At 38.7% G+C, this 27,799-nt stretch overlaps 2 protein-coding genes and 1 long non-coding RNA gene across 3 annotated transcripts; 2 read left to right on the top strand and 1 right to left on the bottom strand.

Moving 5' to 3' along the window:
- Positions 1–1,957: 1,957 nt before the first annotated feature.
- Positions 1,958–17,270, bottom strand: LOC132159301 (gastrula zinc finger protein XlCGF7.1-like). Its single transcript, XM_059568823.1, has 2 exons — positions 17,011–17,270; positions 1,958–2,526 (listed from the first exon to the last, which is right to left on the bottom strand). The coding sequence occupies exons 1-2, from the start codon at positions 17,057–17,059 to the stop codon at positions 1,958–1,960; spliced, it is 618 nt and encodes a 205-aa protein (XP_059424806.1). The 5' UTR covers positions 17,060–17,270.
- On the top strand, positions 3,443–13,432 carry LOC132159449 (uncharacterized). Its single transcript, XR_009437850.1, has 2 exons — positions 3,443–3,488; positions 13,318–13,432. It is a non-coding gene; the product is annotated as an uncharacterized LOC132159449 (long non-coding RNA).
- LOC132159439 (uncharacterized) lies at positions 14,984–16,596 on the top strand. Its single transcript, XM_059568929.1, has one exon. The coding sequence runs from the start codon at positions 15,017–15,019 to the stop codon at positions 16,295–16,297; it is 1,281 nt and encodes a 426-aa protein (XP_059424912.1). The 5' UTR covers positions 14,984–15,016; the 3' UTR covers positions 16,298–16,596.
- Positions 17,271–27,799: the final 10,529 nt, after the last annotated feature.

Below are 27,799 nucleotides of genomic sequence, written 5' to 3'. Positions count from 1 at the left end.
GACATTTTTTTTTTTTTTTAGGATATGTTGATTCATTGTTGTGACTCCGTAAATTGATTTATTTGGAAATTCAAAGAGAAACAAAAAGGGGGAAAAAAAGAATTCCGGAGAAGAATAAATAAATGTTTATTGATCTGCCATAATTTAGTGTGATTTCCTTTGGAAAGAATTGATTTGTTAATAGTTTTTTTTTTATTTAAAGGGAAACACAGTAGTGGTTTATTCATTTATTATTTTCAGAAAAAAAAACATAAATCTGACAATCTGGGTTATAGTTGTACTGTGACTTAAGAGAATATGCCTTTACCGGGGTAGTGGGTAAATTCAAGATCCCCTAGATAGATTTCTAACTTGTAACCCATAAGATTCTAGCCGGCGGGAGGGCTACTATTATTATTATTTCAAATGCTTTATTTGAAAATTCCATTTACAATATGAAACAGAGTTAGAAAACAACAATAATTTTAAGAATAATAAAATAAAAAGAATAGAGACATAGAACACTTCAACAACTTCATAACACACAAAAAAGTAGTGTTACATTAACAAAAAAGAAAAGGATAAAGAAAGAGGGCATTACTTAAATGAAAGGAAATCTAAACATTTAATAAAGTAAAAAGTTTGTAGGTCGTGCAAATTTTACAAGTTCTGAGCTTTTTCTACATTGACGCTTATGCATTAAAGAGGAGGGGCTCCCCTGTTCCAAGATGGCGGCTCTTTTGATGCATTCGTTCCAATGAACTGCTGTAGCCAAGGCGACATCTAGTGTTTATATCTATGATATTTAGCCCCTAAAATGTGAGTTTTACCAAGGCAACCCTGCCAAAAAACTCTCTGGAACCCTCTGGAAACGCGATTGGGCTAGTTTCGGACTAGTTTTGAGAAGCAACTGTGCAGGCTTTGTTTTGAAAACCTGGCAATCCTGATCTGAACGCACGTGCTGAAGATATACTACTAATTACAGGAGCACCTTTACTGATGAGATGCACATGAAAATCACATGCCCTAATTATAATACTTGTCTATATCTTGTAATTCCACAATAACTGATCGTGTTGTTTGCTGAAGTCTGTTGACAGCAATAAAATGAGCTTAATGTGGCGATTAGAACTTGAAGTTAACAAACTATGTAATGTGTATTTTACAGCTACTTGAAATAACGCTACTGCTCCGAACTCAAGCGCGTGCAAGTGACATCTTCACCGCGAGTCGAAACCAGAGGTACATAATCAAAAATGTTCAAATTCTGTTTTAAACGTCAAAATATATATAAAACAATGTATCAAACAAAAGAGTGTTAAAACAGTTATAGATGTAGATAGGCAGACAATCAGGTGTGTAATTGAATATAGTTTATTATTTAAAAGCTTTATGAGAAATTTAATAAATGGAAAGCCCCAAAAGTAATTAATATTTCATGGCTTTTAGATGTAATTAAAATTATTTTAAATTAAAATTGTTCATTAGTGATGCAAGAAGAATCAACAGAAAACAATAATGGACAATTACAATTTAATACCTTAAGCAAATATAAGCTCCCAAAGCTATTATCATTTTATTGTAAGATGCTTTTAGAAGTAACTAAAATTATGAAATTATTCATTTGTGATGCTAGAAAAATCAACAGACAACAAAAATGAACAAAAAGAGATTAATACTTGAAGCAAAATATAAAGTAAAAGTGTAAAGGAATGAGACCGATCTTCTCTCTTTATTGACTAACAAGACAGCAAAGCATCTTAAGTGAATAAAAGTGAAGATGGATCAGACACTGGCACTAAACCTACATGACAATATATTACACATGCATTTTGTAAAATACAGCAACAGAAAAAAAACCTCCAAATGAATATGAAAAACCTTCTTTGAACATAATTAAACTCGTAATAAAGCATAACAATATAATTTATATCATGAAGCAAAATTGTATACGAAAATAAAACTTTCGATGTTGTTCTTAGTGGATGAGCTCTATCTTTGAGTTGATCTGAATCTCACAGAAACACTTGTAAGGTTTCTCTCCAGTGTGGATCCTCTGGTGCATTTTCAATTGTTGAGATGTAATAAAAGTCTTCTCACACTCAAAGCACATATATTCTCTCACACCAGTGTGTATCTTCTGATGAACTTTTAAATTCTGCAGTTGTGAAAAACACTTTCCACACAAAGAACATGAATGTGGTTTCTCCTTTGAATGAACTCTCAGGTGCTCCTTCAGGTTTGAAGCACATGAAAAGGTTTTTACGCATTGATCACATACATAAAGTTTCTCTCCAGTGTGGATGATCATGTGCATCTTAAAGTTTGATGATGATGTGAAACTCTTCCCGCACTGATCACATCTGTATGGTTTCTCTCCAGTGTGGATCCTCGTGTGAATCTCAAGACTATCTTTGTATGTGAAACTCTTTCCACACTGAGTGCAGGTGAAACTTTTCTTGACTTTTCTTTTACGTAAAGAAACTCTTTCAGTCTGTGAGAGAGTTTTTACTCTAGTTTTGACATGATGTAGTTTCTCCATTAGATCTGAAATTAAAGGTTTAAAAATTACAATATAAATAAACCATGAAAAAAATCTGAGCAGTGAAGTAAAAGCAGACAAAGGCTTCACGAAATTAAGATAATTTAGAGAAATCTTAAAAAAATAAGATACAATGATCTTTCTTAAAAATACAGACACCAATCCAATGTTTTTATTATAACCGTTCTATGTTTGATCAATTTGATATATTTTAAATGTATTTCTTTAATATAATATACTAAAATATTATTATCAACTTAACTATTTTTCTATTAATAACTGACAAATATTCTTCACTAAACACAATTTCCATTCCATTTCTTCCTTTTTAAAACTAAAGCACCCATTTATGAAACCATTTATGATTTGTTTTCATTTACACACACATATTTGGAAAACATTTTTTATAAACATGTCTCATGAACATGAGAGACAAAAAAAAAAACACCCAGGAAGTGACATCATTTCAACGTTTGAGGTTAAGTCCATATTTTTTCCCCCGGGGATAGAAAGTGTTAGATTCTGCTCGTGTACGTGACCATCCTGTGTTAAAGGACATTGTGTGATGAAAGTATGATGAGCTCATTTGAACCTTACTCTTGATACCTGATTACCCAATATAGTCTGTTATGCTTGTTCAACTATTATTTGCCAGACATTCTACGGTTTAATTTCCCTATAAAAGTGACAACCCCTGTACAATAAAGCCGAGCTTAGAATGAACTGCACCACTTGTGTGACTCATTCTTAGGTCCTCTGTACCTGCTCTTCTCTGCTCAGATAACCCAACCTGAACCAAATTTATATTTGCGATCTCGAAGGCAAGAATATACAATTTATTCTTACAGCTGGGGGCTCGTCCACGAAAAGGGGGGAATCTCCTACAGAACTGGGGAGAGAAAAATCACGAGATCAAGTGGGGAAAAAGACACACCGGAGAATCAGGCGGACCTACGTAAAAAAAGGAGTGAGTGTTTTTGTATATTTCTTGAAGGAAATATAGCGCTTACCCCTGTAGGATCCTAGTAAGGGATTAATGTAAAAAGTATCCCGCATTTCCCGTAAAGAGACGGGAAGGAGTTGTAATCACTAATTGCTAGTGGAATTAAGTTTACAAGTTACCCTGTTTAAAATGTAATAGTAGTGTAACTTTTTCAATTACTTTATTAAAGTAATGTAACTAATTACTTTTGAGTACTTTTTGATTACTTTTCTAAATTTGTGAAAATTAAATAATAATAAATAAAATCATATACATCAACTCAAATACAGTTATCTAATAAGCATGTGACTAATTCTGTGTACTAAACTCCTGAAACATTGTTTTTTTTTTTTTAAACTGCCGTCTCTGTATATGATGATAGTTTTCTCAAAATAAGTAAAATGCACATGAAGTGACACAGAGCAGTTCTAGAAATTATGTTTATGTGCTCGTGTACTCCTATATTGAGGCGGCAGAGGTTGAAAACACTGCGAGCTTCAGTAGGCCTATGTGTAGTAAATGAAACCATGTCTTTGCCATTAATTTACAGGAGGGGCGGCCTGGGAAAAAAATTCAGACTGGAAAATTCAAACTCATTCAAACAAATTCATGGACTAAACTATTTTTTGTATGGACCTGAGATAAAAAAAAAAGGTTTAAATCTTTAATTTGGGGACATGCTAAATAATTAAAAGTTCTCTCCTGAACTGCACCTTCACTTCCATTTTTCTCTTCAGTCTCTTTATTTTGCCCCATTATCCATCTCTCTCATGACTTCAATACTCAAGATTGAACAAAACTATACTTTACAAACAATACTCTACAATACTACAATATATTTATAGAAAAATCCTAATACTGTATACGAGTCATGTTTATCCGTTACAAAAATTGACCATGCTTTTATAAGCCTATATAAAAAGACAATAACCTTGTTTTGTTTTTTGTTTTGCAAATGGATTTCTATTTATTTTTAAATAAATAAATTTGTAAAATAATTTTTGGTTACCACAGTTAAACAATAGTAACCATGTTCTCTGGATTATTAGTAAAATAACAAAACTTTAATTTTCGTAAGGGTTGTGTTGTTGTCTGTCGTAGCTTCCACAAAAAATAGATTATTTTTCAGCTAAATTACTACTGTAACATTACAACAGATAATAATGATGTCTTTTATATAGTATTTTGAGTGATGACTTATGAGCAACATGCTGCTGCTTGATTAAATAAATAAAAAATACAAAGACAAAAAAAGCATCTTTACAGATGAAACTGACCTGAAACCCTGAACAGTAGTTCAGCTTCTCGGCTCCAGCTGTGTGCTTCCACAGTGCACTCTTTTCTCTCTCTCTCGCATTGATTACTCTGAGTCTGATCCAAACCGTTTGGCGGAGGCGCGGAGAGCGCGCAAGTCATGACTAACACTTCATGACTTATTAGAGATTTAATTATCAAATGGCGGATTCGCAAATGATCGCTTTATTACATTCAGCAGGCAATTATACAATAAAGATATTAAAATAGCGGGCCAAATCGGCTGCCAGGCCACTGGGAATTGTCCCGGTTCTCCCGGTGTCCAGTCCGCGCCTGATTTCCACAGACACACAGAACGTGCAGGAGTCATATGTTGCATTTTTGGGGCTTAATATTCACAGACACTAGTCCATGTCATGTTTTGATTCAAGTGTACTGACCTACTTTTGATTTAGTCATCCAAAATGTGGCATATTCCGTCCGCGTTAGGCATTCCGTTTTTATGATTCTACGACTGTGTTTCCGCATCCCGGAAATTATTAGGGCGGTATGTCTCAGAATAGTCAGTGCAATTTGGGAAAGAAATCAGTTAAATCTGTATGTGGAGGTGTGTAAATATTCAAATGTAATCCCCTTTGTAATCGTTAAAAATTTCATAAGTAACTAAATTAATTACAATTTTTTTCTTAGTAACTGTAACTAATTACACTTACATTAATTTTGTAATTAAATTACGTAACGCAGTTACATGTAACTAGTTACTCCCCAACACTGACTTTTGATCACGGTTGCGTATTCTAACTTTCGCTGTGTTTTAACCATTGCGGAAATTAATTTAGTTTGGGGATCGAATTTAATCAAAATCCATATTGTGGATATTTATTAACAATTGTTATTACATGTTGAAATATTGTGACCAAAAGAAAAGGTGTTTAGTGGGCGACCCGAACTTGGTTTGGCGAGAGCCCAAAACTAGAGAACACCCAAACAAAAGAAGGTTATTTAGTGACGATCAGGGCGAAAGCTTTGTGTAAATCAAAACCTAGAAAAATCACCCAAGGTAACAATACGATACATGGAATCACAGTTGAGGTTGGGCAAAAGAGCATAGGAGAAATTTAAATTGCAAATTGGAACCTTTTGCAAGTGATATGGCAGGATGGTCAGAGTGCACGAAACCACAAATTGAAACTCCATATCCTAGAGAGGGTTCATTCACAGATGAGGGCATGGAATTGGCTAAAAGTCTATTTTTTTTAAGGATGGGGCGATCCCACTTGGGATTATAAATTTATGATTAAAAGTTATAATCTCTGGAAGGATCTAAAAAAGGTCTTGGATCAAGGACCAGAAAAGAAAAAGGTACTTGCCTTTGTGGCTAAGCAAAACAGCCTTCCACAAGACAAACCACCGCCCTACTGCACTCCTCGCCCTACCCACAGCGCCACTGCACAATAGTCCAGTCACTGAAAAGTCAGGTACTTTGAAAGAGACAAAGGCAGCTCCCAAAACTTAGGGTGCAATGGTGTGGATGAGATCGGAAAATGCGATAGGGGTGAAACCAGTAAAAACAGCAGAAATGGAGGCAATCTGTAAAAGTTTGCCTTCTCCGCAGAATCCTAGCAAGTTTGTAACTATTCTGCAATCAAACACAAAGTATGCTCATTTTACAGGTGCAGATTACAGAGCAGTTCTGGCAAGGACGATGGAAGGAAATGTCACTGAGGAAATGCTGATTAGTGAATGCAAATCGCTGAAGTATGATAATGATCATATATCTTGCTCAGCTACGGCAGCATTGCCACATGTGTTTTTCTGGGAAAAACGGGAAAATCATACTACATTCTTTAAAGAGTTGAGAGCTTTTCTAGAAAAGCATCTGGGAAATAAACAAGATTTGTAATTTGCTGCAAACACAAAGCAGAAGCCTAAAGAAACTGCTTCCGATTTCTATCTGAGATTTAAGAAAGCATGGGTTGAAGAGTCTAAATTCCCACTTGATGATAACCTTAAGGCGTTATTCATCAACACATTTCTGAATAATATGCATGGAAAACAGGCACAACTGATTAGAATCACAGCAACTAACTTGTTAGAAATGACTATAGAAGCATTAGGGAAGCGAGTTAGGGAACTAGATATTTCAGGAGGGTTTGTGGTCAAAACTGAAACTGCTATGTTCACTGGGCAAAAGCCACAGCGAGGTGAACATGACCCAAAAGCTGAACTAAAGCATAGATCGAGTGTGCCAAGAAGATCAAGAATAGTCTGTTATCTCTGTGGAAAGGAAGGTCATGTCTGTCACATTCGGTGATACAAAAAACACGGAGAAATCCAAGTGCAGGTAAGATATTTATTAAGGGGCAATCCAAAAGGGTAAACAGTCCAGGCAGGGTCAAAACCAGAGAATCCAAATAAACAAGAACGGACAAAACACAAGGCAGGTTCAAGACTACGGAATGACAAGAAATTAGACAAGGACTCCGTGACACATACTAAGACAGACCGGGTATAAATACACAGAAGGTAATGAGGGAACTGGAGACAGGTGGGGAATAATCAATTAACCCAAACAAGGAGGAAGGTGACCAAATAAGGGAACAGAAGTTCATAAAGTGACAGACACCGTGGGAAAGGGAGACATCTAGTGGAAACCCCGGGAACACAACCCAGACACTGTGACAATACCCCCCCTCTACGGAGCGGCTTCCAGACGCTCCACGACAAACAAAAAACAGAGACCAGGAGGGAGGCGGACAGGTGGAGGCTCAGGGGGAGGGACGGAGGGACAGGAAAAAAAAAAACCACAGGGAACAGACACCAGAAGTGTAAACACAAACCTGGGAGACCAGGAGGGAGGTGGACTTGAGGAGGTTCAGGGGGAGGGACGGAGGGCCAGGCTAACAGAGAGGAACAGGGACAGGATTGAACACAAAAACAAAAAGCAAAAAACAACATGAAGCCCCCCAGGGCGGAGCAGAAGACCACCACAACCGTGTGGTCCGGGCAGAAGCCCCCCAGGGCGGAGCAGAAGACCACCACAACCGTGAGGTCAGGACGGAAGCCCCCCAGGGTGGAGCAAAAGACCACCACGTCCTTGTGGTCAGGACCAGAGCCCCCCAAGGCAGAGCAAAAGACCACCACGTCCTTGTGGTTGAAGCCAGAGTCCTCCAGGGTGGAGCGGAAGACCCCCACAACCGTGTGGTCAGGGCAGAAGGCCCCCAGGGCGGAGCTGAAGACCACCACAGCCATGTGGTCAGGACCAGAGCCCCCCAAGGCAGAGCAGACCTCCGTGCGGCTGGATCAATGGGACGAAAGGTCAACGGTGACTAGCCCTGACTCAGGAGGATCCGCGGTGACTAGCCCTGACTCTGGAGGATCTGCGGTGACTAGCCCTGACTCTGGAGGATCCGCGGTGACTAGCCCTGACTCTGGAGGATCCGCGGTGACTAGCCCTGACTCTGGAGGATCAGCGGTGACTAGCCCTGACTCTGGAGGATCAGCGGTGACTAGCCCTGACTCTGGAGGATCAGCGGTGACTAGCCCTGACTCTGGAGGGTTCACTGGCACCTGACTCGACTCTGGAGGGTCCACTGGCACCTGACTCGACTCTGGAGGGTCCACTGGCACCTGACTCGACTCTGGAGGGTCCACTGGCACCTGACTCGACTCTGGAGGGTCCACTGGCACCTGACTCGACTCTGGAGGGTCCACTGGCACCTGACTCGACTCTGGAGGGTCCACTGGCACCCGACTCGACTCTGGAGCGTCCACTGGCACCCGACTCGACTCTGGAGCGTCCACTGGCACCCGACTCGACTCTGGAGGGTCCACTGGCACCTGACTCGACTCCGGAGGGTCAGCTGAGACTCTCATCCTGTGCAGCTGCGCTGGGCAAGCAGCCATCTTGGGCCATGACTCTGGACAGGCGGCCATCTTGTACTGTGGTGCTGGGCTTGCGGCCATCTGGGGTTGTGGCGCTGGACTGGCGGCCATCTTGTACTGTGGCGCTGGACCGGTGGCCAATTTGGGCATTGGCACTGGGTTAGCGGCCATCTTGTGCTGTGGCGCTAGGCTGACGGCCATCTCGGGCTGTGGAGCTGAACCGGTGGCCAAAGTGGGCATTGGCGCTGGGCTGGCGGCCATCTTGTACTGTGTCACTGGACCGGTGGCCAATTTGGGCATTGGCGCTGGGTTGGCGGCCATCTTGGGCTGTGGCACTGGAACGGTGGCCAATTTGGGCATTGGCGCTGGGTTAGCGGCCATCTTGTGCTGTGGCACTTGGCTGGTAGCCATCCTGGGCAGTGGTGCTGGGCTGACGACCACCCCGCCGGAAGAGACAGGAGTGGCTGGGGCATCCCACTGATGCTGATGCTGCAGGTAGCGCACAAATTCCCAGAATTCAAGTGTCTCTAACTGCGCCATCTCCTCTTGAGACACTGGATCATCCAGCCCGCCATTGAAATAGTCTTTGAGGGCCGCATCGTTGTAGCCCATGCCCTCGACCAGAACACCTGAGCCAGGGCACCCACTTCATTTCCCTCTTGGAGGAGGGCGGTCAACCTAAGATATTTGGCTCGCCGCTCTGCCATCTTGACTGGGGAATGGAAAAACGACATACCGCTGGATCTCGTGTTGACGGAGTCCATCTGTCACATTCGGTGATACAAGAAGCACCGAGAAATCCAATTGCAGGTAAGATATTTATTAAGGGGCAATCCAAAAGGGTAAATAGTCCAGGCAGTGTCAAAACCAGAGAATCCAAATAAACAAGAACGGACAAAACACAAGGCAGGATCAAGACTACGGAATCCGTGACACATACTAAGACAGACCGGGTATAAATACACAGAAGGTAATGAGGGAACTGGAGACAGGTGGGGAATAATCAATTAACCCAAACAAGGAGGAAGGTGACCAAATAAGGGAACAGTAGTTCATAAAGTGACAGACACCGTGGGAAAGGGAGACATCTAGTGGAAACCCCGGGAACACAACCCAGACACTGTGACAATGTCCAACGAGACTGCAGAAAAAGGAGAAGTCAGAATCATGCCCAGGGAGATTTAGTGCAGTGGAAGCCTAGAATCGATCATTCTCAGCAGAGAGGCAAAATGAACTCCACTTATCCTACTACTTGGCAAAGGTCTCATTAACAACAATATGGATGCCTACAGAGTGATGTCAGTTCCAATGTCTCTATGACGACCCTCACATTTAATAATAATAATAAAGATTTGCCATATGTTACATTGTTGGTGCATGGTCAACCACAGACGTTCCTCTTAGATTCTGGAGCTGATGCAACGTCAATGACTGCTGCACATTATGAGGGTCCTCTTTCTAGTCAAATAGTAAACTCTGTAGGAATTTCAGGAACTGAATTTCAATGTCCTGTAACGTCTTCTCTATAGGTAAGAGCTCCTGGACTAATTCCATTCTTTCACAAATTCACAATCATCCCAGGAGCTCCATTAAATTTATTAGGACGAGATTTGATGCACAAATTGAATATGTACATTAAATTCACTGATGATTTGGTCACATTCTCTTTCCTGTCTTACAGGTCTCCGTGAACCCATTGCCGCACTGGGAAGACAGTGAAACAGAACCATCCATATGTAAGCCCAGGTCTGACATACCACCAGCAGTGGAAGCTCTTGTAAACCCATCATTATGGTCACAGTATAAAGATGACACAGGATTTATAGACATGGAACCATATAAAGCAAAATTGAAAATGAACAAACCTGTCTATATTAAGCAGTATCCTTTGTGTAAAGATAAGGAACTGGGCATAAAGCCATTGATTGAGAATTTTGTCCAGCAGGGTGTCCTCGTACCAATACACTCACCTTACAACACGCCAATTAACCCCATAGTTAAGGCAGATGGCAAAACATGGCGTTTAACTCCAGATTTAAGAGCTATAAATCAATTGATAACACCATTAGCTCCAATTGTACCTGATGTACCGACTGTGTATAATTCTATTCCATGTATGCATAAATATTTCACAGTCATTGATTTGTGTGCAGGCTTTTTCTCTGTGCCTGTACATCCAGACACTCAGCCTCTATTAGCGTTTACCTTCCAAGGTCAACAATTTTCCTGGACACGCTTGGCATAGGGCTATGTGGACAGCCCCGCAGTCTTCTCGGCGGCAGTACAGAGGACATTGGCAAAAATGACCGATTTACCCTCCACAGTCTGTGTTCTCCAATACGCAGATGACATTTTGATAACAGGTGAAACACAAAGTGATTGTGAAAAAGCCTCTATCACTGTCTGCAACGTGCTCGCCCAAGCAGGATTCAAGGCCTCCAAAGACAAGCTCCAATGGGTTCAATCCAAAGTGACCTATTTGGGACACATCATCATGCCAGGTCTAAGAGCGATTTCTACAGAGAGGGTCCAGTTGATCAGGAAAATGAAGTCTCCACGATCTGTACAACAGCTTCAAAGTTTCCTGGGACTGGTTAACTATTGCAGATCCTTGATACCTGACTGTGCAGTACATGACAGGCACCTGAGAAGCCTGATAGATCACAAAGCTCCACCGAGTACGCTTCTGAAGTGGACTGAGGAAGCAGAACTGAACTTCACTGCGTTGAAGCATGAGATCACCAACAAACTACAACAACTACAACAAAGACTTTCACTTGCATGTCCGTGAATCTGAGGGGGTGGCCATAGGTGTCCTACTGCAACAGCATGGTTCCACACATAGACCATTAGCATACCTTTCTAAGAAATTGTACAACATAGTTACAGGTATGCCAGCATGTCTTCGTGCCGTGGCTGCAGCCACCCTGGTTGTACAGATGGCTGAGAGAATGGTTTTGTCACACCCCTTGATATTGTATACTTCACATCAGGCAGGCGCAATTTTACACAATATGCAAACACAACACATGACAGCAAAACGACGCTCAGGTTACGAGGCAACACTGCTGGCAACTAAAATTCTAACGATCCAACCTACAGCATCCATTAACCCGGCACAGTTAGGTGTTTTAGGAATGGCTGACATTGTAGATAATGTCACAGAACTTGATTGCATAATTTAACTAACTTCCTCATGTTCTTCCAGGGCCGATCTTTTGGATTCGCCCCTGGATGGGGGGAGCACTTATATGTTGATGGATCATGTTCAAAACCTGCTGATGGGGTCTACCTTTGTGGCTATGCTGTGGTGTCTGAGACTGGGGAAACAATTGAAGCATTTGCTTTAGATTTTAGCTCAGCCCAAGCTGCTGAATTAGTAGCATTAATAAGAGCATGTGAGCTGATGGAAGGAAAAAGAGTAACTATTTATACTGATTCAAAATATGCATGGGGAGTGGTACACCACTTCGCCAAAACTTAGGAAGCAAGAGATTTCAAAACTGCAGATGGGAAACCCATAGCACATTCAAACCCAATAGGACAGTTAACCAAAGCAGTACAGCTACCCGCCGAAGTGGCCATAGTAAAGGTAAAAGGTCACGCAACAGGTGAGGAAGAACAGGCTGTACGAAACAGAAGAGCTGATGAAGCTGCAAAAGAAGCAGCCAAAGTCCAGATAAAAATCACAATTTAATATGGGTGACAAAACACAGGTAGCTATGACGGTGCATGTGACAAATGTTCCTGACATAGAAATTAAAATTTTGCAGAGTCAACCTACCCAAGTTGATTTAGAGCACTGGAGTAAACATAACTGTGCTCCAGACAAAGATGGACTCTTAAGAGATGAGAAAGGAAGAATAGCCCTACCAAAATTAGGACTAGTTGTCCTTATCAGACACTACCATGGATTGTCACATACAAGTTGTGCAAAAGTAGTACAAGTTATTGATAAATTTTATTGTATTGCAGATGTGCACAAGACAGCAAAGCTGATTTTAGATTCGTGTCTCACATGTGCACAGGTAAACCCGCACAAATCTATTATAGACGGCGCATTACCGCTTCCAGAAGCACCATTTCAACATGTACAAATTGATTTCACACACATGCTGCCAATAGCTTTTTAAAAATATCGTGGATCGATTTTCATAGTGGCCAGAAGCATTTCCATGTGCAAAGGAAGATGCTAAAACAGTGGTAAAGATTTTGACAAAAGAAATAATTCCTAGATTTGGGATACCTAACACTATTGAGAGTGATAATGGAACACCATTCGCATCAAAGGTAACACAGCTACTCGCTAAAGTATTATTGATTGATTGGCACCTGAACATACCTTACCATCCACAGTCTTCGTCAAATGTGGAAAGACTTAACCAGAGGGTCAAACGAAGGCTCACTAAAGCCTCTATTGATACGGGAAAGAAATGGGTAGATTTGCTAACTGCTTTCTTGACAGAAATAAGAATGACTCCATCTTCCACCACTAAGTTTTCACCATTTGAAATGCTAATGGGTAGACCTTTCCCGACCCCATGGGTTAAAGGTCGCGCAGGCTTTACTTCCTTAGGTGATCTGGAGGTGATACAGGTGGACTATGTCACTTCCCTCATTGAGAAACTTAACTCCATATGTGCTGATATTTCTTTGTGTCTTCATCTTCCCTCAGAAAAGCCTACTCACCCCTTTGTTCCAGGGCAGAGTGTGCTTATCAAAAGCCTGAAGCCAACGAAGGTGGGAGAACCAAGATATCTTGGACCAGCCACTGTGATCGCAGTAACCAGGACAGGGAAATGCTGACAGACCATCAACCGCAGTGGATACACGCCTCACGCCTGAAGAATTACTCTACAGGAGAGCAGGCAAGCTCCAATTTCATATAAAATCTCGAACGGGGATTCCCCTTACTGCTTAGCAGGGAGGGAGAGGCACTGGTTAAGCGGAGGAAGGAACTACCTCTTATAGTGAGGTGGGGGTTGTCCAAAGCAAGAAGATAGTTGGCCCATTGAGCCAGAACAGTGCTAACTCCTTACACCACCCTGTTACCATTAAGGGCTAAATTTTATTGATGGACATACCACCGTTAGAGAGTTTTACTCTGCGCACACTAGCTGAAGCAGCTACTGATTTCAATGAAGAACTTGTATGCTTAGCTGAGGCTACATTAGAAGCACATCCTAACCTAGAGAACATAATCTTGCAAAGGTTATTTCCAAACCGAACTACCTTTTGGTTGTTTACTCGAAAATACGGAATCTTTGAGTTTTTAAGAGAATGGACATTAGTGCAGGGACAAACGTGGTATGAAATAGCATTTAAAGCATTAGAGAATTTAGGATTACCTGCTAGCGACGTAACTCGTGGCACAGTTATAAATATATGCACACCCACCCGAAAATGCAATAGATGCATGGGCACTGTTACAAACCGGAATAGCCAGAAGACCTCCTAACGCTTAAGTAGCCATAATTCGTCCAAGACAGACACACCAGAACGGAGTATTAATCATCTATAAAATAGATAACGTCACAAAATTACTAGTTGAAACCCATTACAAATTCTTATTTCAAGAAGAGTAGAAGGGAGACATAAACCGTGGCACCCATTCCGATTGCCAGGAATGTGTGGACTAAGAGGAACCACATGTGTCTTAATGACAATAGCTATAATAGTTGTGTAATTTATTTTTTTAAGGGAGGTAGAGAAAGTGAGACAGAATGATACAGGGCCACAGAAAAGAGAACTAGCTGAGGCAAGGGTAAGCCCCCCTCACACCAATCCACTAAGAATCACTTTAAGACAAGGAGGAGATTAAAGTTTTCTGTGTGATCCTGTGATCCTGGAGAATCTAAAACCCATCAGAAGTCTATATGGCACTGAAATCTATTTTTGATCAGAACTTTGTAGTTGGTCTGATGTCAAAGCTTATTATGGGACAGGAGCATGGGGAATTGATGAAAGATTTAAGAAAGAAATAGTGGAGAAGGAACAGGCAGGAATGATATGGAGAGATGGGAGTAAGGGCTATGCATGGTTGCAAAAAATTTCAATATCCAAGGTTCAGTATTCTGACGCTGGAAGATATTATTGTGCATGGTCTAAAACAGGAACAGATGATTATCAGGAAGTTCAGATTAATGTTGTGATGCCTGAACAAGACAGAGGCATTGAAAGAATACTTTCTGTTCTGTCTCCAAATCTGATTGATCTCCCACAGGATACATCCACCAAAGATATAGAATTTATCATGAGTTCTGATCTAAGCGATAATGTTTAGGAAGTGAGGACAGTTAAGGCTAGGTATGAAGGAAATTATGCATGTGCATGCAGTTTTAAAGGAAGAAATAGATAGAGAATGTTGGATTTGTATGCAACTCCACTCAGCGTTGAAAACACACCCTGTAACTTCAGATATGGTATGTCTTGAAAGAAACAGATGCGATATACCGCCACAGATGTCTAAAATTCTACAGATGACAAATAATCTAAGAACAAACAGAGCATTGTTTTCGCTCCAAGATTATAATTGTTCATATAAAAGACTGCCTTTCAAAGGACCAGCCTTTCATGTACAGTCAAATCTCGCAGATTTGTGTATCTGTTCAACCAAAGGAAAACATTATGTAGGGATGTCAGATTGTAAGTATGTAATAACTCTGATTCAAAATGCTGGAGATCATCCTAATTGTACTATTAAGTATGATAACCAGTCTGTTGAGAATTTTCATTGTCCATTTTCTTATCTTGATAGCTCCCCAGGTATAATTTGGACCTGTGGGGGAATGGCTTATTACCATTTGGATGAAGGAGAATGGCGTGGATGTTGTTATCCAGCTCTACTCTCCACCGGAACTACCGTATTGACACGTAAAGACATTGATACCTGTGATAGTCAGACACCACCACGCAGATGGAAAAGAGAGGTACATAGTATGCCTGATCGATACAATGGGTATAAAACAGCTACGCCCTGGACAACCCCATGGGAAAATGTGGGATGGTCCATAGCTAGTTTCTTTCCAGGGGTAGGAACCTCCATTGCTTTAAACAAAATCAATGGTTTAGCTTGGCAAGTCTTGTCATTGGAAAATGATACTACTCATGCATTAGGTTTAATAACAGAGGAATTGAAAAAGATGAGAGAAGCAGTAGATCAAAATAGACTTGTCCTCAACCTTTTGACATCGCAGCAGGGAGTAGTTTGTAAAAGGTTAGGAGTATCTTGCTGTTTTTACATTCCAGATAATTCAGACAACATTACCAACATTGTGGACCACATGAGAGAATCCATTCCAGACCCAAAGAAAAATGATTCCTGGCTGAACTGGCTCAGTGGCCTATGGGGAGGATGGGGAACTTGGATTCTACATACTGTTGTACCTATTGTTATTCTAATAGTGATTCTTCTGCTAATATCACCCTGTGTGATGCAATGTATTAGTACTTCTATAATGCGTTCTGTTACAGCGCTCACCACAAGATATACCTATCAAGCAATGCTGCACATAACCAATCCAGTACAGACCTTTGCTATGGTCCCGGAGCGATTGGAGATGAATGTGATTGAAGCTGAGGATTTTCCAACAGATGCTGATAGTTATACTGCGGATGATTATGTGCATACTTATGAGTTAGAGCCTGAAAACTGAATCTGATATACGTGTGTAATCCTGATTAAGAGTTGTACTAACCATTTTTTATTCCTATTCTGAAAAATTGTATAACAAAATGAATACTAACTGAAGGTATATATCACATATGATTATTGTTTATGGAAGTATAATCAAGAAACATAAGATATGCCCAGGATTGTTCAAGGTTGTGTAAGACATGTCTTCGACTGTCTTAAAGTGGCCATTGTGAGATTCTGCTCGTGTACGTGACCATCCTGTGTTAAAGGACATTGTGTGATGAAAGTATGATGAGCTCATTTGAACCTTACTCTTGATACCTGATTACCCAATATAGTCTGTTATGCTTGTTCAGCTATTATTTGCCAGACATTCTACTGTTTAATTTCCCTATAAAAGTGACAACCCCTGTACAATAAAGCTGATCTTAGAATGAACTGCACCACTTGTGTGACTCATTCTTAGGTCCTCTGTACCTGCTCTTCTCTGCTCAGATAACCCAACCTGAACCAAAATTATATTTGTGATCTCGAAGGCAAGAATATACAATTTATTCTTACAGAAAGTCTCCCCTATATTATTTATTGGATTTTTTCTTCATTTTTTTTTTTTTTTTTTTTTTTTACAACTCCTAGATTATGTTTCTACTACAAACATCAAATCTGATTAACCGCTGATAACTTTAATTGTTCTTCGGCCTCATTGATGAAGGATGAATAATAAACACCAACCTGTTTGTTCTTCAGTGTGTTTCATTCTGCAGGGTTCTAGATCTCTCATGTTCTCTCTGTTCTTCAATAAACTCTCTCTCTGCAGATTTCACTTCATCCTGATGCTTTGATGCTGGTCTTCACTTGTAGACTGATGGGAATATTCCAGCATTTATTGATTAACTGCAGTGGGAGGAGCTTCTCTGAAGGTGTGATTGTTGTGGGAGAAGTTTCACTGAAGGTGTGATAGTTGTGGGAGGAGCTTCACTGAAGGAGGAGCAGATCTGCCAAAATTAAAGATAAATCAGTTATTACACATTAATGTGTAACAATTTACACATTTAAAATGGTAATATTCACTCATCCACCAGATGAAGTAACTTTTAAGTTAATTAACCACAAAGTGTTTCATACTAACTAACATACTAACAATTTATATATCTTTTTGTTTTCTAAGAATTCCATCCATATATTTTTTAAATCACTATATTTATATGACCTCTTTTTTAATTTAAAGGCATATAAAGATATGGGGGGTGGGGTACCCCAACAATTACCAAATACAAACAATGTAAGAAAAAATTAAAGAATAAACATAGAAATATAATTTTAGAAATTTAAAAATTGTTTAACTGGACAATTTGTTTATGTATGTTTTAGTTTTAATATAGTTTATCACAGATTCATTAAATAAATGCCAATATGATACTTATCTTTATCTTGTAATGTCACAATAGCTGATCATGTAATTTGCTTAAGTCTGTTGACAGCAATAAAATGAGCTTAATGTGGCAATTAACAGAAGTCATTAGCATAATAATGAGGTGAAAACAGGATCTATTGACGTGAAATAACGATGATTTTCATCAGCTGCTAATACTGATGAGCCTCAGACTATAAACACTCATTAAACAAGCCATTCAGGATCAGCAGCAGTTTGCTGGTAGAAACTGATTGTTTGCATCAGAATTTAAGTTGAAAGCCTATTTAAGTGCTGAGTGCTCTAATGAAAAGTATTACAACTATTTCTCAAATGCTACAGAAAAAAATACGACTAATATAAAGACATTGACAAGAATCTTTCTCAGACATTATGATTTGTCCATTTTAATCTAAATATACTTTGATTTTCTAATGATTACATTCATGACAACAAAATAGTTTTCTCTTAAACATTTTTGTATGTGGAGAGAAACAAGACAAAACTTTATAAGTGTTAGCAGGCACACAAATAGCACTACACTGTAAAAACTACACTGTAACCGGTTTTTGTAATTTTAAAAAGGTTAGCAGAAAACAAACATCAGAAGAACATGAACAAAATAGACCATAAACTTAAAAAAGTTCATTTTGACATTTTAGCGGTTGATGAAAAAAAAACACATCTTGTTGAACATAGTGTATAACACTTGTTATCCAGCAAATGTAACTATAGACCTGTCAGTATTCTACCAGTTGTTTCTAAAGTAATTGAAACGATTGGTTTAATTCATCTAAGCATTTATATCTTGGTCATTTTCCATTACATCCTATTAAGTTTGGATTTAGGGCACATCGCTCTATGGAGATATCAAATTGTTATTTCGTTGAACAAACTAAATCCAGTCTTGACAGGTTTTGTTGGTGCTGTCAATAACCAATGTTATTTTATCTAAATGATCAAGGTTTAATTTAATCTACAAATACATTAACACGTATGGAGTCATTCTTAATTCTAAGGAAACTATGTACAATGAATTAATGATGCTTGTTCACCATTTCTTGACCTTAATATTGGAGTCCCACGGGGGTCGATTCTTGGACCCATTTTGTTCATACATTAATTATCTACAGTTTGTCAAGAGGACCAGGTTCAGATGTTTGCAGATGATACAGTTGTTTGTACTTATGCTAAGACTAAAAAACAAGCGGTTATTAAACTTACTGCTGCATTGAAAAAAAGTCAGATATTTCAATCTTTTTCAGTTAGAGCAGCAGAAAGATGGAATTTAATACCTGTTTGTAAATAAAATTAACAGTTCATTGACTTTACTTTTTTTGTCTGTTTATTGAAATATTATGTGATAATATATGTATTGTAATTTTCTAACCACATCCTGCCCAGGGACTACAGATGCAAATTAGTTTTATAGCTAACTCTGGCACTTTTGTTGTGTATTGTCCCTGTATAAATAAATGAAATAAACTAAACATATAACTGTTCTAGTTTTAATCAATAACAATTGTTAATTGTAACGCAGTTTGTATGTCGGGAAGAAGGGGCTGGGAACCGGCAGACATAAATTTTTTTTTTTTTTGATTCAACCCTAATTTGATTATGTTTCCTCCTTTTGTTATGGCAGTTGTTCCCAAGTTATCAAGAATAAATTGCAAAAGGCTCAAAACAAATTAGTTTGGATAATTTTAAAAGTGCATTCTAGATTGCATGTACATACTGAAAGTTTTAAGCAGTTGGGTTTATTGACTGTGGAAAAAAGGGTTATATTTTTAAAAATGGGTACAACACATAGAATTGGCAATAATGTGGTTCCAAGTTATTTAGAAAATTAGCTTTATATGGTGAGTCAGCAGCATTACTATAAAACTAGGGGTAGAGATTTTAATATCTGTCCATGTAAATTTAAGAGTTTGGTGGGGAAAAATCGTTTTTTATATATATATACTAGTGTTATAGCATAAATTAAATTAGTTTTAATAAAGGAAGTAAAAGATTTTTTGAGTTTTAAAATATTGGTAAAAAGATGGCTGTTTGGTGAGGGTGGTTAGTGTGTTTTGTGGTGATTTCATTGTAAATTTTGTCAATTAGTGGTGTGTTTATTGTCAGTTGTGATTTGTATGTCAAATTGGTGAATTATCTCTACTATATTGATATTAATTTGATTTTATAAATGTGATTAATTATGACTGTTGCTTTGTCTGCATGTACACATAACCTTTATATTAACATCGAGGGCCGCAATGGAAATAAGCATAGAGCTTTGTGATTTTATCCTCAACAGTTTTTCTAAAGTGTATGAAACACTTGTATATAATCTTGTCAAATAAATTTCAATTCAATTCAATGATAAAATAAACACAAAACAGCGCGACAGCCCTTCACGGACAAAATACATAAAATAAAATCCAGGCCTGGTCCTCTCTCGTCCTTCACGGTCCTAACTCCTCCTCTTTATCCTTCCGAAGCTCCTCCGTGGGACTCAAGACCGGTGAGTGGCGCAGGTGTTGCTCATTTCCAATCACTCCACCGGCCTCGCTCCATTCCCATTTTGTAAATTAGATAAGATGAAGATATCACTAACCCTAACTGCAACATCCCACTTTAATCACTTTCTAAAGTGTCAAATTAAGCAGAAAAGATAAGCCAAGCCGCCTATAAAAGCCAGATATGGCAGCACATCAGAGATTGTGTAACCCTAATTACGGCGTAGTAGTAATAATGTACATAAGTTTAGTAGTCTAACGTAGTCTGAGAGGTTATCATCAATAGGAATTTGGACCAGAATCAGAAAACTCTAAATTGTTAAGAGCCTGAGAATTGAATGTCAATAAAAGAAATACCACACCAAAATGACAGTTTGCCTGTATTAAATACACAGGACTGGTACATACATATAAAAACACATTTATGAAAAATACCAAACTAAAATAATAAAGTGTGCACATAAACAAAACCCTTTTTTCAGTTTCCCGGAGCTCGGTTCGTTCTTGGTTCCACTTGCCTTTGTTGACAAGAGATCAGTTTTCACCGTTGGGGCCCATTTTTTTTTTGTTTGTGTTAAGTGTTCATCCTACCACCATGAAGATGAAGATGATGATCCTGGCAATCCGTCTAAAGTCGGAGTCATAAACCCTTGCTGTATCACTATTTCAGTATATCTATAATGCAATATAAAAATCTCATTTACCGATTCATTTACCTAAAAGATTTGTTATCGAACGAACCATCATAGTGCATCTACCTATAGCCTATATTAATAAGGTTACGATACGAATGTCTAATTAGCAACGTAACTTCCGTGATGGCCCCGATGCGCGGGTCGGGGCAGGTCAAGAAATTTTACTTTATTTGTGGGGCGGGCTGGGGCGGGCCAAATAATTTCATTAAAGCAGGACCCGCGGGTTGGAAAAAACCTCGACCCGTGCATCACTACTTGGCGCATTTGTCACTCACAACAGTCATGTTGTGCAAACACATCGGGTCATGATGCACTATTTCCATTTGGATGGAATTTGGGACTCACCGAAATTTATGTTTTTGTTTGACTGAGCCTCTGGTGAGCCTTCTCGATGGTGCCGCACATGGCTGCTTCCAGCTGTTACCAGCAAGCCACACAGCAAGGAGGGTAAGGATAGCCGCAACTCCACCGCAGAAACTTTACCCAAGAACTAGCTACTTCGGTGTGTTTTTACTGCAGGAACTAAAAGTCCCTGCTGACGAGGTAGTACTTTTTCAAAGTTCCGGAACTTTTGGGGACGGGACTTGGGTCGAGTACTTGGGTGCTAAACATGCTGATTGGTTCACGCAACATTGTGATTTCAACACCATTTATTAGGATCATTTTCAAAATATTACTGTTATTGTGGCATGAAATGTTTATAAACCGATTTCGGAGATGGTGAGCTCCACGTGATCAGCGGGAGCTCAGTGATTATGTATCCGCCGAGAGCAGCCTCTCCTCGGCTAGACCTTCTGATGTGTGCCGCTGGTCTTTGATGTCTCTTTAGTGGTTAAACATAAAACATAATTCGTTTTGGGTAAATATAACATGTTATCTTTGGTCTGTCTTCAATTTATCTATGTTAAAATGAATATAAAAAGAGGCAATTGATATAAAATTTTGTTTCATTGTAATGGCTGTATATTTATACATTTCCATGAACTAAGTACATTTCTGTGGCTATTATTATTTTCAAATGAAAAACGAAAGGAGGCAGTGGTATTTGATATCCTTTTTCATTTATTGTAAATATACAAAGAGGAAAATTGCAGTAGCCAAGGCAAGCTGACTGATGTTATCAAGTACGCTGCTGTTTGCAGAATTACCGGATTAAATGAACACGGACTATAGTGCCCTACAAAGGCAAAGGACATTAGCTAGAGTGTGAAACTGGGAAAAATGACATGATTTCAATTTTTTTCTTTTCCAGCCAAATTAATTATAGGTAGCACACTATAAATTTAACAATTAGATGTTTTAGTAATGAAAATTATCTACATTGAAAAAATGGTGAGCTCAAACTTGATTTTACCTCTATTTTGAAGTTAATGTACTCTGCCTTTGAATTGTCACACCAAAGCAAAGGCATCTTAGTAACACCTGTATAAAATCTATTGATCATGGGCTGTTTCATATAGGCTATTAGTTATGACTGTTTTATTTCTCATTTATTTATTGACCGTAAAAAGCTGACTAAAAATTAAACCTGTGTCTATACCGTGGATACCAATTTATTTGCTATGCTCAGTTGCATTAAATAACACTAGCAAGCAGGAAGCAGGAATAATGCTTACAATGTTTATGGCCATGGATTGATTTTACCGGGTTACAAGAAAAGGTAGGATATGGATTTAATGGGCTAGTTGCATATCTCCGCCATCTTGGATTTCCGGTCTTGCGAGTGTGTGCATAGATATTTCCGGTTGTGCTAAACATCAGTGCAGAGAACCGGAGAAGTCAAAATTATACCTTCTATATGTTTACAGGATTTATAATATCACTTCAAATGCAAATAAGATCTACACTGCTATTATTACTATACTATAAATGTTAACTGAGCCAGTGGATTTGAAACTTGTGTATGTTTGGGTCTGGTGAATGAATTAAATACACTATGTTCCCTACTGTTCACGAGATGAAAGTTGAACTCATGGTTTGTATACACAGCTACATAATGTATTTTTATCTTACCAAATATGTGAATGTACAAATTACTTATTTCTCGAAAATGTTTGCATTATTTTTTTTTTTTTATGAAATATTGGGCTGTGATTTATCTTCAGAAGTATCCATTTCTCAATTGTACACGTTCATCAGTCTGTTTCCTCGTTATTTTCACAACATATTTTATTATTTTACACAGTAAAAAATACGTGACTAATTTTAATATCAGTTTAATCTGATAATTAATGCAAAAGAATAACAATATACATGGCTGCTCATAGACAGATAATGATTTATGCTGCAGATCTTTCACAAAACAAATAAACATAGATAAAAACACACATGAATGCAAACAGCGATCTTTTATTTAAGGCAAACCTACCATAATTATATTAAGTTTAATTGTACAGTTAGTTATAAATTATTAACAAATAAAGTTAATAAAACATGCTTTATCAGAAATCTCTGTGCGTCTTGTTTGCCAGTCAGAAACATTGATCTTACATAACAGCCAGAACAAAACCAGCTCTTCGAAAATGAAAAGTATTGCATATTTGAGTGGTTTGTGTTTGAAAGAAGAAATCCCTGTGGACCTGACCTGACGCTGATCGCATAATCAACAGAAGAATAAAGCAATCTCCGCGTTGTATCTTGATGAATTTCCACACAGATGTACGAAAAATGTAGGGAGGATGTTTCCCCGTGTTTTTGATATACCACTATCCGCTGTTAAATTTGAATATCATTAATTATATACATCTAGCCAAGTTTCGTATGTAAGTTTCCCTTAGTCAATGCGAGCATCGCAAGACCGGAAATAAGTATGCACACACTCGCGTCGCTGAAGCTCACCGGCGCCATCTTGTGCAACTAGCCCATTGCAAACTGTTAGTAGGCTACTGATTTTATGATTGATCATGCTAGCTACGGCATTCAAGTACACAAAAGTCCAACAAGTGATGTCTGGTGAATAATCTGCATTATAAAAAGAATTAAAATTCTTTAAAGTTTATTCAAGATTACATATTGCTGCGAAGGTATCTAGTCTTTACAGTGCTTTTTTATATGGAGTGGATTTGTAGATCGCAATCTATTTCATTTTTATAATGTACAAAGGCAGAACACTGTATAACTCCAAATCGGCACAATATCTTAATTTTGACATGCAGTTAAACAAAGGCAGAATGCTGCAACTCAATTTGAACATTCCTAACAAAGTGAAAGAGCGGTAACTGATGTTTTACAGTGTTCTGCATTCGTTTCTCCTGGGCTTTTCGAAGTTACGGTTAAGACCAATCATTTTCTCAGAAAAACAAAAAATTGTCACAAAAATCTCAATAACTCATAATGAAAAATAGCAAAGTTACAGTTTTTTGCCTTTACATGGCAGTATAGATTATTGTGCATGCATATTACATTTTAAGTTGCTTAAGCGAAATCAAAGAGTTTATGAGACTAGTTTACTGTAGACATGTAGAACACGTTTACATGCACTTTCTTAAGGTGATTATGCTTAATAAACCGAAAATGCACTTGGTCATGTTAATGCGGTAACCAATTTTCTTTTATCGGACTAAGGTCATAAACGGCGTAAGTCATTTGTTACGAAAGTATAGCATAGCCTACTGTTGTTTACTCTTAAAATAAATGTTATCCACAGCCAAACATGACACCTTAAGTTTGTTTTGTTTGTTAATTTACTTTTTAACAGCATTCCAGCATCTATGGCTATATTCATGGCGAGAACCATTGAATCCATTCACAAGTCAATTATACTCACAAGTCAGGGGACAATTTAGAATGTTCAGTTCACTTAACCTGCATGTCTTTGGGCTGTGGGAGGAAACCAGAGAACCTGGTACATTTACATTTGACACTGAAGCTTGGAAGCTTGTATCAAAAACACTAAACAAAACATTTCACATTGAAGCACTGTATCTGAGCTTGATTCGTTTTGAGAAAAGCACATTAATCGAAGACGTCCGAAGCATTATTCACCTGAAAACCACCTGACTGCTTCATTCTCTGGTTCAAACGAAGCGAACCTCAGCACCGTTTCCTTTACATTATAGTATATTATAAAGTGTTAGCATTGTTCAGGTCTGAGGCAGAGTTAAAATAAACAGATCATAGATTTAATTTATAAATTTATGTTTTAATATTTTAGTGCCAGTACATCAACACAAATTAATGACTTTGACAATAACCATTATTCATATAAAATATATCACCACATGTGATATATGTGATAAACTGGCTGTAATGGAACATGACGAGTGTGATTTCACCAACTACAACATGTTCCTGGATCAATATCCTTGTTGGTCCGGGAACAACATTCCAATCAACCAATCAGAATTGAGATATAACTTCTCAAGAAATATCTGTTTTAGGTTTAAAATCAGGGTTAGGTGCTTCTACACTCTTGTTAACCACCCATCATTTCCCACTGATTTTAGGAATAAATTATGGGTAGGGTTAGGTTTAGGGGCAGGGATTGGGTTTAGTTTATATTTTTGGACAATAATGTTGATCCAGGATCATCAAAAGATGTTGATGCAGGAACATGTCTTGGCAAAATCACAGCGACCAATGGAGCATACCACTTTGGAAGGTGTTATTTATTTTTATAACCACTAGATGGCTACAGCATAAACAATTTTATAAAGCTTCGAGTACATTTACATTTAGCAGACACTTTTATCCAAATCGACAAAAAAGCGACTTAGTGTGCATTTAGGATACATTTTTTTTTTTTTTTACCTGTATGTATGTTTCCTGGGAATCAAACCCATAACCTTTTTGCTCTGCTAACACAATGCTCTACCACTGAGCCACTGTAACTACTGTGTGGTAATGATAAGAAACAGAAAGTGGATGCTGGAGCATGCTTGAGACACCAGCACAATCTCTCTCTCTCTCTCTCTCTCTCTCTCTCTCAATAACAGTGGTTACAAAAAATATGCTGCAAAGGGTCTACTTTTACTTTTCTTTTTAACTAGCAATAAAAAAAAATAAAAAAAAAGGAACAGGAAACCAGACAGGATGCGCATTTTGCATCTTCAGGCGGAGGGCTTCACAAAAATGAACCGAAACTCAGTGACTACTTGCCTCATAGACATGATAAACATTTTTATAAAATGCTTTGAATTACTATTGAATTACTAAGCTACTTTGAAACTAAATAATTCAAACTAAAATCTAAAACTTATTCATAATGTAATCTGTAAAGAGGCATTTATCTCTAAAGGCAGGTCCAGTTGAGAAGATGAGTCCAGATCGTTCAAATATCCCCTAATTATTTTTATTATTTAAATGTTTTACTTATTTTGTTGTTGTTTGTTTGTTTATTTTGAGCACTGTGCCAAAAGTGTGTTTGGCATTCAGTATAAATATAGCCTACGGCAGGCATTTTAATACCATGGTGAAAAAATAACGAAATAAGATTAACTTCTTATTTTAGGAATATAGTAAAAATTAATAAACAAAATTATAAACTCAACACTTTGGTTTTGCCCCCATTTTTCTTGAGCTGTACTCAAAGATCAATGGACTTTTTCTATCTACACAAAAGGCTTATTTCTCTCAAATGTTGTTCACAAATCTGTCTAAATCCGTGTTAGTGAGCACTTCTCCTTTGCTGAGATAATTCATCCACCTCACAGGTGTGACATTTCAAGATGCTGATTAGACAGCATGATTATTGCACAGTTGTGCCTTAGGCTGGCCACAATAAAAAGCCACTCTAAAATGTGCAGTTTTATCACACCGCACAATGCCAGAGATGTCGCGAGTTTTGAGGGAGCGTACAATTGGCATGCTGACCGCAGGAATGTCCACCAGAGCTGTTCCCCATAAATTGAATGTTAACTTCTCTACCATAAGACGTCTCCAAAGGTGTTTCAGAGAAATTGGCAGTACATCCAACCGGCCTCACAACCGCAGTCCACGTGTAACCACACCAGCCCAGGACCTCCACATCCAGCATCTTCACCTCTAAGATCATCTGAGACCAGCCACCCGGACAGCTGCAGCAACAATCGTTTGCATAACCAAAGAATTTCTGCAGTAACTGTCAAAAACCGTCTTAGGGAAGCTCATCTACATGCTCGTTATCCTCATCAGGGTCTCAACCTGACTGCATGTCGTCATCGTAACCAACTTGAGTGGGCAAATGCTCACATTCAGTGGTGTCTGGCACTTTGGAGAGGAGTTCTCTTCACGGATGAACCCTGGTTTTCACTGTACAGGGCAGATGGCAGACAGTGTGTATGGCATCGTGTGTGTGAGTGGTTTGCTAAAGTCAGCGTTGTGGATCGAGTGGCCCATGGTGGTGGTGGGATTATGATATGGGCAGGCGTTTGTTATAGACAACGAACACAGGTGCATTTTATTGATGGCATTTTGAATGCACAGAGACACCGTGACGAAATCGTGAGGCCCAGTGTTGTGACCATCACCTCATGTTGCAGCATGATAATGCACGGTCCCATGTTGCAAGGATCTGAACACAATTCCTGGAAGCTGAAAATATCCCAGTTTTTGCATGGCCAGCATACTCACCAGACGTGTCACCCATTGAGCATGTTTGGGATGCTCTGGATCGGCGTATACGACAGCGTGTTCCAGTTCCTGTCGATATCCAGCAACTTCACACAGCCATTGAAGAGGAATGGACCAACATCCCACAGGCCACAATCAACAACCTGATCAACTCTATGTGAAGGAGATGTGTTGCACTGCGTGAGGCAAATGGTGCTCACACCAGATACTGACTGGTTTTCTTTTTTTCACCAAGCCTGCATTTATTTGATCCAAAGCACAGCAAAAACTGTAAAATTGTGAAATGTTGTTACTATTTAAAGTAACTACTTTCTGTTTGAATATATTTTAAAATGTATTTTATTTCTGTGATGCAGCGCTGTATT

This window comes from Carassius carassius, chromosome 16, assembly GCF_963082965.1.
Source record: "Carassius carassius chromosome 16, fCarCar2.1, whole genome shotgun sequence".
Lineage (NCBI taxonomy): Eukaryota > Metazoa > Chordata > Actinopteri > Cypriniformes > Cyprinidae > Carassius > Carassius carassius.
This window is presented reverse-complemented; position numbering and strand designations above follow the sequence as displayed.

Coding starts and splice junctions, on each gene's coding strand:
- LOC132159439 (XM_059568929.1), top strand. CDS start 15,017: ATGCAACTCCACTCAGCGTTGAAAACACACCCTGTAACTTCAGATATG.
- LOC132159301 (XM_059568823.1), bottom strand. CDS start 17,059: ATGAGAGATCTAGAACCCTGCAGAATGAAACACACTGAAGAACAAACA. Junction 2,527..17,010: donor ACACACTGAAGAACAAACAG/GTTGGTGTTTAT, acceptor CTTTAATTTCAG/ATCTAATGGAGAAACTACAT.